The sequence below is a fragment of the Eretmochelys imbricata genome, chromosome 8 (genome assembly GCF_965152235.1).
Source record: "Eretmochelys imbricata isolate rEreImb1 chromosome 8, rEreImb1.hap1, whole genome shotgun sequence".
NCBI lineage: Eukaryota > Metazoa > Chordata > Testudines > Cheloniidae > Eretmochelys > Eretmochelys imbricata.
In genome coordinates, this window is record NC_135579.1 from 73,867,818 (window position 1) to 73,879,942 (window position 12,125).

At 41.1% G+C, this 12,125-nt stretch overlaps 1 protein-coding gene across 1 annotated transcript; it reads left to right on the forward strand.

Moving 5' to 3' along the window:
• Nucleotides 1–2,757: 2,757 nt before the first annotated feature.
• F3 (coagulation factor III, tissue factor) lies at nucleotides 2,758–11,880 on the forward strand. Its single transcript, XM_077825213.1, has 6 exons — nucleotides 2,758–2,845; nucleotides 4,936–5,050; nucleotides 9,245–9,429; nucleotides 9,873–10,054; nucleotides 10,190–10,349; nucleotides 11,735–11,880. Exons 1-6 carry the CDS (start codon nucleotides 2,758–2,760, stop codon nucleotides 11,878–11,880), a joined length of 876 nt encoding a protein of 291 aa, XP_077681339.1.
• The last annotated feature ends 245 nt before the right edge of the window (nucleotides 11,881–12,125 follow it).

A 12,125-nucleotide genomic window follows, 5' to 3' on the forward strand; every position in this document is an offset into this window, starting at 1 on the left:
CTAGTATCTGATACATGCGGCATAAAGAACTTCTGTTTTTAAGGCTGAGGGTTTTTTTAAAAAAAAAGTGAGGCTGAGAAGGAAGCAGTCTTCGTCAGAAAAAGAGATGGAGAAGTCAGGACAGTATAGTGGGAGGATGGATAGGCTTGTAGTTAGGGCTCCTGACTGGGACTCAGAAGATCTGGGTCCAATGAGACATGGTTACAGACTTCCTACATGATTTTGTACATGTTACTTATCTTCTCAGCATCTCATCTGTAAAACTGGTATAATATGTTCCTTCTTTCCAGAGATATTATGAGACCAACTCCATAAACACTTGAGAAGTATTCAAATGCTATGGTGATGAGTGCTATATAAATACTTAAATATATAAAAAAGTAGAGGGATGGGGGGAGAACATAGAATGGTCCATATCAGATTATCATCATGGGAAGGCAAGAGAGTTTACAAAGAAACAGGGATGCTGGAACAATTTGTTTAGTGGGGGTGCTGTGAACTACTGAACCAAACCATGAACATTATAGATGATGGAAACCCCTTCAAGCCAGGGGTTGCAGCAGGACCTACAGCACCCCTAGTTCTAGCACCTATGCACAGAAGATTTTCATCTTCAAAAGCTACAAGTTTCTAATTTGATTAAAACAATTCCCCTAGTTTTTCTGATATCTTATATGAGCAGGAAATTATTTCCAATAGATGGCAATGGTACACATTTGCAAATTCATCCCAAGTAGAGTTGTGCAAACCCCTGTGCTTCATCTCATACAAAACATTTTTTCCGGTTTTGCTTTGATGGGGTTTATACCTCCTGAATGTTTGAGTCTGGGGTTTGAATGGACCAAAAGCACAACTCAGCCCAATTCACAGTTTTACCTGATTTCAGATGTAAATTATGTAAACCAATTATTTGTGCATATGTCACCTATAACCACAAATCAGCCCACATGCACTCACGAAATTTGTCTCACCTGGCCGAAGTTTTGAATTTATAATGAAGCATAAAACTAAATTACCATCTTGGGGTTTGTTCCAAAGTTTCACACAGCTCTAATTAAAAGGGGCCAATACTGGGGCATAAAAAAGAGTGGCAGATCTTTATATAGATACAGATATGAGCTACATGGATATATGGCAGGGGTGACCAAACTGTAGCCAGGGCCAGCTCTAGGCACCAGCTAAGTAAGCTGGTGCCTGGGGCGGTGCTGCTGAAGGGGCGGCACTCCGGCTGTTCTTGGGATGGCACTGTGGCAGCAGCCCTGGCAGCAATTCGGTGGCGACTCTTCTGACTCGGCTCTCGCTGTTAGTGGCATTTTCGGCAGCAGCTCCCTCCGATGTTCCTGTTCTCTCCAGCAGTGGCATATTTGGCAGGTTTGAGGTTTGTTTTTGTTTTTTGGCTGTTTGGGGCGGCAAAAAAAGTGGAGCCGGCCCTGACTGTAGCTCACAAGCTACATAATGTTAAAGTAGGATCAAGCCCCAATTTTTGGCCCAGACCCCTAAATGGCCCTAAACTGGGGCTTGATAATGTTAAAGTGTGGCTCGTGAAGCTCCCCACCCCATCTCCACCTACCAGACTCGGGTGGTGGAGTAGGGGCTTCTGCCCAGTGTGGAGGGGGGTCCAGAGCTCTCTCAGGCACCTCCTGCAGGGCTAAAGACCTGAGCCCTGCCAGGTGCGCCCCAGCCCTCGAACTTCTGAAGATTGTCATATGCAGCTCAGAGGGTCTGTAAGTTTGGCCACCCTGATACTCGGTGCAGAAAGGTGTTTCTACCACCTTGGAATCCAGGTACTAAATAAAATAAAGAACACTGCAGAAACAGGCCTGTTTGAATTAACTTCCTCCCCTCTCCTTTCCAGTTTGAGACCCTACACCTGCTCCAAACCCCAGGGGCATATGGCCCCAGAACTGGCCAGTATCAGATTCTTCAGAGGAAAGCTGAAAACGCTTTCTTGCCCAGGAGGAGGTTCCAGAATTTCTTTCTCTACCGCCCCCCCCCCATAGGATCAGCAGATGAACTGAACCAGGATTTGCAAAAAAAAAAATATAGACTAACACAGCTGTTACTCTGAACCAGGATTTTGTGCCCCGCTCTAGAACTAAGGTGCTTGGGGCAGGGGGTGCCACCGCAGCGCAGGCTGCAGACTCCGCAGTGCGATCCCAGCCTTCCTGGAGGCCCGGCCAGCGAGGCTGGTCCGGCTAGAGCAGGGGAAGGGGTGAGAGCAGCAGAGCTCCCCGGACTGTGCTGCGCTCTCCTCCGCCAGGCTGGGAGGAAATGAAAAGCGGGAGCAGGGGAGGAGAAGCGCCTGCCCCGGCTCTCCCAGGAACTGGGGTTTCACTTCTCTGCCGGCCTCTACATTGCACCATTCGCAGCAGTAGAAGCAGCTTCCGCGGCTCAGCGCGCAGCAGCCGCCGGGGCCCCAGCCTCGCTCGCTCTGTCCCTTGGCGCCCGGCACCTGGCCGAGGGGAGCGGCTCTGAACTCCGCACCTCCGTGCGGCGGGCACAGCAGCTGAATCACCGCCACTGACTCATCCCCCCAGCCCGCCCCGTCTGCTCCGCGCGCCGCCCGGCCCCGACCCCGGCACTCGGCGGGGGCGGTGCGGGGCTATAAATGGGGTCAACCCCGCCTCCTTGGCAGACTTCGCTCAGGCAGCAGCCACCGCCACAGCGACCAGCACGTTACAGGTACCTGCCTCGCCTCGCCTCGCCTCGCCTCGCCCCGCCCGGGCCGGATCCCCGCTACTTTCCCCGCTGCCGAGGATGGCGAGCGCTTTGGCTGCCTTAGCAGCAGCCCGTGGCCGGGCGCTGCTCCTGGGCGCGCTGCTCTCCCAGCTGGGCCCCTGCTCAGGTGAGTGCCACTACCCCGGGGCTGCTTGCCCAGCGCCACCAGGTGCCTTCGCGCCTCACCTGGTCGGGGCTGCCTGCTAGGCTGGCACGGGTCCCATGTCCCTGGATGGAGCTGCCTCTCTGCGGCTTGTTCCCCGAGCCGGCGCGGCGCCTGCCCGCCGCGGAGGACCAGGGGCGCACACAGAGATACGTGGGGGACGTGCTGCTTCCTCCGGGGGTGTTGTAAAGACTGGGGGACAGTGTCCGGCGTGGAGCCTGGGGAGGCCGACGGAGAAGTGAAGTTGCATGAGGGATTTCGAGGATAAAACAACCCAGGAACCCTCCCTGGGGGAGCGTCCCGTGTGGCGCAAGATGCCGTGGCTGGTTTGGTGGTTTGCTCGGTGGCCAGAAACCCCATACAACTTTTCTGTAGCTAAAAGGGCAAGAGTTACTTCGTTGTGTCGGAATTCCCCGAGATCTAAGTTGTCTTACCTCCTGTGGTGGGGATGGCAGGGGTGTTTGGTGGGAGTTACCCACTTGGGGCCGGATGCTGCAAATGGACCCCATGCCTCCAGGAAGCACCAGTGAAATCAACAGGGCTCTGCTGAAATCTGCCAGCGGAGCCCATGAGCGCAGTAGGGTTTGCCCATTCCCCTTTCCAGGAATGCCCCGTATTTTTTGTCTCCCTTTTTAATACAAAGTTGGCTTTTCAAAGTTAAGATTCAGCTTTATAGGTGTTCATGGGTACGTTAGAGAGTGATCTTTCATGTTAACGTATTTTAAATGCGGTAAGGTGAAGGCACTTAAACTTATTAATAATTATGTGCTTACCGACCAACATTTTACTTAAAAAGAAGAAAAGGAGACTAACAAATTTAGTTGAGCATAAGCTTTTGAGCTACAGCTCACATCCGATGAAGTGAGCTGTAGCTCAGGAAAGCTTATGCTCAAATAAATTGATTAGTCTCTAAGGTGCCACAAGTACTCCTTTTCTTTTTGCAAATACAGACTAACACGGCTACTGCTCTGAAACCTGTCATTTTTCTTAGAATTATTTACTTCCTTTTCAATATCGCCAGTTTGGACAGCTCTAATTTTTGGCTATATGTTAAAAAAAACATATCAATTAGGTAATATTCATATGAGCAAACAGATTATAAAAAAAATTCTAAAACAATTACTTCTATTTGATTGTGGTTGTGTGGAATGTATGACACTTTAATGCACTACTCCCGTGGTTTGGCTAGTGTTGTATGTTTTTTACATACTTCTAGTTCTTTAAGGTGAATTTAGACTTCATTAATTTTGTGATTGGAAATGGTTGAAAATTAAGAAATTAATACTAGAGTAAACAATAATACAATATACATGCACTTATTTTTCTTAACTGATTTTTCTTTATGCACAGAACACTATAAAAATGTTTACATAAGCATAACTATTTAACTGATTAGACACTTTTATAGAATGAAATTGTGCATTTATTTTGGTATGCAAAATAAAGTTTGCTTGTCTGTGTGCTTTTTAAAAGAAGAAAAATGCAAATATATGCAATTACTATGGCTGAGAATTCACCTGAATAAAAATCAGGAAACTCAGTTATTGGATTCCACAGTAACTATAACTACAGATGAATTTTACCTATACTGCACATGGTATATATGAATGTCAAATACGATGCAAAATCTCACATTTCCTTCAAGTCTTTGCAAACTCATTATAAAATGCTTGTGTTGGTTTAAACAGCAGAAGGAAACACTAGAAGCAAGCACAATTCTGAACTGTTCCTAGATGAATCAAATGGTCTTTCTGCGCATTTGATTTGGTGGCCAGGGGAAACAACTATGCTGAATTACAAAAGATTCAGGTCACCGAGGGGAAGGAGAGGAACTGGAGGAACTTTCTTCCAACATTCAGCATTAAAAAGGAATTTCCCATGGCAGAAGTAAAACGAGTGTGATTTCTGTGAATTTTTTCTCTCAAACAGAATTTTACTATAATCACAGATACTTTCTTATAGAAACCTCACTTCTGCTAAATAGGGAATATAATAAATCTAGAGCACTACACAGTGTGACTCATCACAACTTTCTTTTTTTTTGTCTCCTAAAGGTAATTCAGAACTGTCAACAGCAGTTAATATAACTTGGTCATCAATCAATTTCAAAACAATACTACAGTGGCAACCCGAGCCAACCAACTATGTCTATACAGTAGAAATATCTGGGTGAGTAGATCTAATTGTAGGTATGAGTGCCTGGTGTACCCCTGCCCTTCTCTCTGTGCTCACTAGATGGTAGTGAATGTCAATTTTAAAAAGACATTTGTGATTGAGGCAGAAAAACATGTAGTCATGGTAGAATGTTTGAATATCTTGAATCTGTGAATGTAATGCAGAGTCCAAATATGAGAACTTTTAGGAAAGTTATGATCTCTATTTTGAGTTTTGGTTGCTTCCAAGTGCAGGTGTACCTGATTCCGGGCTTGTTCTAGAAATAAAATGTATGGATCTAGATCCTGGCTCTGCAGTTTCAGTTTAGGCCACCCGGTACTGGAAAACTTGGCCCAAAATATTTTGCACCAGTTTACAATCCCCTTCACGAAGACGGTGTAGAATTTGATCTACATTTAAAACAAACCACCAGAGTTTTTATCTGTCAAAACAATTCCCTCTTTTTAATGTTGAGAGAATTTGCAGAGATATCATAGATATGACTAATTTTATTCTAATTTAATGATTAATGCATTAGTTAAGTGGATCAGTATTACTTAGTCTAGTTGGGTAAACTTAAAAAATGACAGGTTTCAGAGTAGCAGTTGTGTTAGTCTGTATTCGCAAAAAGAAAAGGAGGACTTGTGGCACCTTAGAGACTAACCAATTTATTTGAGCATAAGCTTTCGTGAGCTACAGCTCACTTCAGTAGCTCACTTCATCGGATGCATTCAGTGGAAAATATAGTGGGGAGATTTATATACATAGAGAACATGAAACAATGGGTGTTACCATACACACTGTAACCAGAGTGATCACTTAAGGTGAGCTATTACCAGCAGGAGTTGGGGGGAATCTTTTGTAGTGATAATCAAGGTGGGCCATTTCCAGCAAACCCCACCTCCCCCGCCCCACTTGCTGGTAATAGCTCACCTTAAGTGATCACTCTGGGTACAGTGCGTATGGTAACACCCATTGTTTCATGTTCTCTGTGTATATAGATTCCCCCCCCACTATATTTTCCACTGAATGCATCCGATGAAGTGAGCTGTAGTTCACGAAAGCTTATGCTCAAATAAATTTGTTAGCCTCTAAGGTGCCACAAGTACTCCTTTTCTTTTTCTTAAAAAATGACCTCTTCATCTAACTTCCTAGATTTACTCTAATTCACGGCTTATAAAATTAATGTTAGACTTTTTCAAAACACTGGGCTAATAAAATCCAAGCCCATATTAAGTGCATAATTTTATTTTTTATTACAAAACTCTGACGAATATGAAATGTTCACTGTGCATACAGTCTATGAATTAACATAAAAGCAATGACTGAACATGCCTCAAAGAGAAACTGCATTATAAACCGTCTGCACACTTTTGGAAAACATTGTACTGTAATAGTTTCTGGCATGTTCCAGTGTCTACAACTGGAGGCTAAATTTCATGAGTAATGGGTGAAATACCCAATAACACTTGTGAATTTTTTCTCTGTGCACAGGGGGTAGGGTTAAATGTGCTTTGTCATGTTCCTTACACAGCCTTTTAAAAATTAATATAAAAGCAAATGTTTAAGCAGAATGGCATAATTCAGGTTTCAGAGTAGCAGCCGTGTTAGTCTGTATTCGCAAAAAGAAAAGGAGTACTTGTGGCACCTTAGAGACTAACCAATTTATTTGAGCATAAGCTTTCGTGAGCTACAGCTGAAGTGAGTGAAATTCATTAAGTGACCACAAATGAAAGGTTGACAATCACTGGTATAATGCAACCAAGGGCCCAAGCCTACAGACACAAATGGACATAGGCCCTAATCCTGCACTGTGATCCAGGCACGTTTAGTGTTGCACCCACACTGAGCCCCATCTATCTCAATGGTACCCCATGTGAGTGCAGCAGTCTGCTCACCTGACTTGCTGTGTAAGATCCAGATATTATGGAGTTAAGCATTAAGCACTTTAAAAAATTCCACTAGATATTATTTTTCATCTTTAGGTGCCTAAATCTAGTCCTTTTACTTTTATTTGGCTCTCGTGTAGGGCCAAATTCTCTTAGTATGTAATATAACTGAACTGAATCTGACTGTTTGTGCAAGTAAGGTAGGCAGGATTTGGTCCTAATTCAAGAATGTGTGTCTCATATTTTCTTGCATGTAGTTTCACAGGCAGAAGTGTCTGAAATACAATTAGTTTCAATTAATGATTCACAAGAAAGCTTTTTAGCTGATTTAAACTTCCAAAAAGATAGAAACTTTGAGAGAACTACTAAACAATGTAAGTTTAAGTAACCTTTGTTACTTGCAAGGAATATACGTCAGGTGGGTGTGGCCTATATAGTTAGTTTTTAAACTGAAGACATGTGTACAATGAGATTTGTAAATAAGTATTGTAGATCTCCAAGCTGTGCTAATATGGACATAACTATTCTTAGCACAAGCACTGTTTTGGTTTATTTTTAAACCTTGGAGCCTTAATTTTTTTTACAAATTATATACATCAATTAAGGGTCCAAAGATTTCAAAAACACAGTGCCTGTGCTAAGAATAATTGTAGGGCATTGTGTTTCAACTAGGATTTCGTTTGTGGGCATTTTTAAAAGGTTACTGTGCACAGGAGAGGTGGATTTTTTGTTTTTGTTTTCTGTGGGCAGAGGACAGGAGGTGGTTGGCATGTCCCCTTTAAAGATACACAAACTTTAAAAGTTTGTCTTTTTTGCTTCCTTATTGTGAATTTAAAACGCCCCCTGCAAAGATGGGTTGTTTGTGGTTTTGTTGTTGTTGTTGTTTTTTTTTTCTTCCCCTTTATGAAGATCAGGTATTATCCTCCCTGTCTTTCCTGGAGGACTCTGTAAACCACTTTGAAACTAATAGAATTATGACATCACAAGAAACTGAAATCTGAGCAAACTCCTATTTAATTAAAAATTCTGAAAAACACGTGGACGAAAATCCCTTTGTTAACATACACTCAACACTCCTGCCATTTCAACTGAACTACATGAGAGCCCTCACACTTGTCCTTTGATTCTCCAGCAAAAACAAAGGAGGCCAGATTTAATATTTCTGCTTTTAATTAATTTTTTTGCTTCCTTTTTATATTAGGAAGAAAAAAGGGACAAACACACTTTTTTCCCTGATTGCAAATCTTTAAAAAATCTGCTTGTTTTAATTTATGAAAAATACATGAATTGCACCCCTCTTTGCCATTTAGACACCCAGAGAAGTTTGTCATTTTTTTTGCAGTTGATTACTTAATGTATCTGAACTGAAGTTTTTGTTCCTGTATGACTAGTACTGATTATGTTATTACATGGTTTTAATTATGCCCATACCCATATGCAGAATACTGTATCTAGCAAACAAGTGACAACATTCACTAGATTAGTTAATTGTCTCTTTTTTATAACTATGTATAGTGTCCATATCTGATCTCCCTCCTCCACATTCGCAGAAGTGCATTCAAGATAGTTAGAGGTACTTTAGGACATATCTGGAAATGTATTATTGCTTTTGAGTAACATTTTCAAAGGCTCTAAGTAACTTAAGAGCCTAAGTCCCATTGTCTTTAGTCACTGAGGCATTTGTGAACATTTTACCTCTTTCTATATAGATGGGGGGGGGGGAGGGAGGGAATGACCAGTGTCAAAATTATTCAGAGTGACAATTTCCTGTTAAATTTACAGACGTGAAAATATATGGTTTCAGAGTAGCAGCCGTGTTAGTCTGTATTCTCAAAGAAAAGTAGTACTTGTGGCACCTTAGAGACTAACCAATTTATTTGAGCATAAGTGTTCATGATGAAGTGAGCTGTAGCTCACGAACGCTCATGCTCAAATAAATTTGTTAGTCTCTAAGGTGCCACAAGTACTACTTTTCTTTTTATGAAAATATGTTATCAAATCAGTGCATACCATGAAGAAAACATCTTTCCTTAATTATATATTGCTTCACTGTGAGTTAAATTTTAGTTGCGCGGTTCAGCTTTTTAAACCGTGAATCAAGCATGTTTGCATAGTATGGATTTTTCCACTCATCTTCACAGACTGGTTTACAGGTACAAGCATGATGTAGTCAGAAGACATTGTAAAAATTCTGGACTTTGACGATTACTGAAAACCATTTTATCCCAGGCATTGTATACCTTATGCATGAATGTATGCATGTGAATGAAACTATATTCAGAAAGTGTTATATCAATACTTCATTCTTGGTTCCTTTCAGAATCAACTCAAACTGGGAAAAAGTGTGCGTCCACACAAAAGAAACAGAGTGTGACGTTACTGACAAACTGGAGAAGGTAAAAGACACCTATACTGCACACATAGTGTCTGAAATGCTTTCAGAGACAGAAAAGTTTGAGGAGCCGTCCTACGCAATCTCCCCAAAATTCACACCTTACAATCAGAGTAAGTAGGATTGCCTAGTAATAGTCTGTTACATCACATCACCCCCATTAATTCAATAGGGCTTGAATTGAGCCTAGAGTTTTTCTGTTTAGGTTCTTGCTCTTGTGGTGTTTGACCACCTTTTAGCAGTAGCTGAAATCTTTCCCACTGCGGGGGACTTCATAACCTCATGCACCACTTCACTGTTAATACCGGATTTAAGTGGTGTCTAGAGCTTCGTGTGAGCCCCATGCACTGGGTTGAAATTTTATTAATATGCATTGACTGTGCCAGTCACTGTGTTACATGTGTTTAAACCTGGTAAAGTAGAGAGATTGTGTGTGGGGGGGGGTTGTTTTGTTTTGAGGTGGTAGTGGAGAATGTTGTGTGAAAAGGATATTTTGCCAATAAAGTTTTTCCTATGCCGTGAATTAATTCTAAAAATGTTTTTGTGTGTGCATTAGCTACAATTGGGAGACCAGAGATTCAAACTTATGAACTAACTGACTCCAAGCTGAAAGTGTTGGTTGAAGATCCACTTACACCATACAGATTTACCAATAAAAGCTTTAAAAGTATCAGAGAGATTTTTAAAAATGACCTGGAATATACACTCTATTATTGGAAAGATCAAAGTACAGGAAAGGTAAGCCCTTATTTTCAACTTCCTATACCTCTAATTTTGTATGTTTTATAGTTACAAAACTTCTATGCTATTAAGAGCTAAAACTTTTATAAAGAATGTCTTGAAAGTGTCTTTTTTTTTTTCCTTTATACATAGAAAGAGGCAACAACAAAAAGTAATCAATTTGAAATAAGCATTGACAAAGGGAAGAACTACTGCTTTTATGTACAGGCAATTATTCTCTCTCGCAGAGAGAACCGCAAAAGTCAAGAGAGCAAGGTGAATTGTACCAGCCATGAGAGAAATGTTTTGGATGGTAAGTATCTGGTGAAACAAGTAAATAGACTATTTTTCTTGCTATCTCTTGCATTCCAACAAAAAAATTTCCCTCTCATATAGAAAACCCATGAGAAGAAATCTCCCATGAGGTAATCATCACTGAGATTTCTACCATATCACAAAATTGCCATTGACTACAGTGGGAGCAGAGTTAGGCCAACACTGAGTGCTTTTGAACATTCCACCTTTGTCCACCATCCACAATTACCTGTTCACTTAAAAAAAAATGTTTTTCTTCTTTGCAGGGCCTGCATTGATGACTTTTCACTGAGATTTCAAATTGCCTCATCAATGGGCCTATATTTTTCTTGTTTCCCTTTTCTTCCCTTTGATAAATACTAGTTTACATATAATGAAATTTTTCCCAACTAGTGACCCAGTAGTGAGTGCTTGCATGATGAAGCCTTTAGATATGCGTGCCAGCAAACTATGTAAGACTTAACGGTCAGTAGGAGCTGTGCATATATTTGAATGAGGCTAACTCCTGCTTTTTTCCTGTGCTCTAGTCCATTTTCTCAAGTGCAGGTGATCCTTTAAGGTTTACTGTCCTTCAAATTGTAGTACACATAATCCTAACTGTTTTCCCCAAATTGTGTACATTAAAAATGTGTCCAACCAGGCAAATATATAAGCTCTTTATCAAACAATGAAGAGGTCAGTGAGGGAATGGTGCTGGGAAGGAGACTTATCCATTGTGCCCTTTGATAGTCGTTGCTTTGTGGAGACTGTTTTTGGGTTTGTGTATGTGTGTAGGGCTGATTTGTTGTTGTTGTGGGGTTTTTTTTTTGTTTAAAGCATTATCCTTCATTGGTATCAAGACAAATAATTTACTGAAAACATACCAGGTTTTAAATCAGTGCTCTCAGCTCTACCTTATGCTCCCTCTTCTTTCCCTATTGGGAAAGAATCTGTGCATTTTATATTAATAAGCAGAAACCTTTTCTCCCAAAACCTCATTGTCCTCTCTCCACCATACAAAAATTAAAACATTCCCTCAATATAGAATTTTCAATGTGATATCACAAAATATTTCAGTTCAGTAAACTTTGTCCAAACTGTTTTTGTTAGTTTAAAACCCTAGAATAAGTTTCTGTTAGTATACAAAACTTTTGCACAAGCATGACATTTATGGCTATAACTGAGGGCCTGATCCTTTGAGGTGCAGAGTCCCTCATAGGAAGGGACTGGCTTCAAGGGGACCTGAATGGTCTTCGCACCTCCTGGGAGGTATTCAATGTTTTTGTAGGACTGGGACCCATGTTAGTCATGATGTTAAGGTAAAGCAAATTACTACTATATAGAAAATCTGTATGCACTGATGAGCTATTAATTCTTTGTTTGCTTTTTCTCCTCCCCAACCAGAGTATGGAACCGAAGTGTTTATTATCATAGCAGCTGCAGCCATTGTAATCCTTATTATAATCATTGGCTTGTGTGTGACCCTGTATAAATGCAAGAAAACAAAAGCTGCAAAGGAAAAAGAAACCATGCCACTTAATGATATTTAGGAAAAACACAAGAAGTGCCTTTTGTTACTATTTCAAATGCTGCTGCATTCCCAGACAGAAAAGCTTATGGTACTTGAGGGGAAAAAACTGCTGTCTCTAAATATTATTAGCCTTTACTTAAGTGTAAAGGAACACTTCCTGTTTCTGTGAAACATTTTGGTTTTTTTTTATATTTTAAAGCAAAAACAACTACTTTTGTTTTAATTTTAACAATGTTAAACTGATGAAATGTTAGCTCACAAATA

Excerpts from the sequence above, each read along its gene's own strand:
- F3 (XM_077825213.1), top strand. The coding sequence starts at position 2,758 with ATGGCGAGCGCTTTGGCTGCCTTAGCAGCAGCCCGTGGCCGGGCGCTG. Across the intron at positions 2,846-4,935 it reads CCAGCTGGGCCCCTGCTCAG|GTAATTCAGAACTGTCAACA; the intron begins GTGAGTGCCACT and ends TGTCTCCTAAAG. Across the intron at positions 10,055-10,189 it reads AAGATCAAAGTACAGGAAAG|AAAGAGGCAACAACAAAAAG; the intron begins GTAAGCCCTTAT and ends CTTTATACATAG.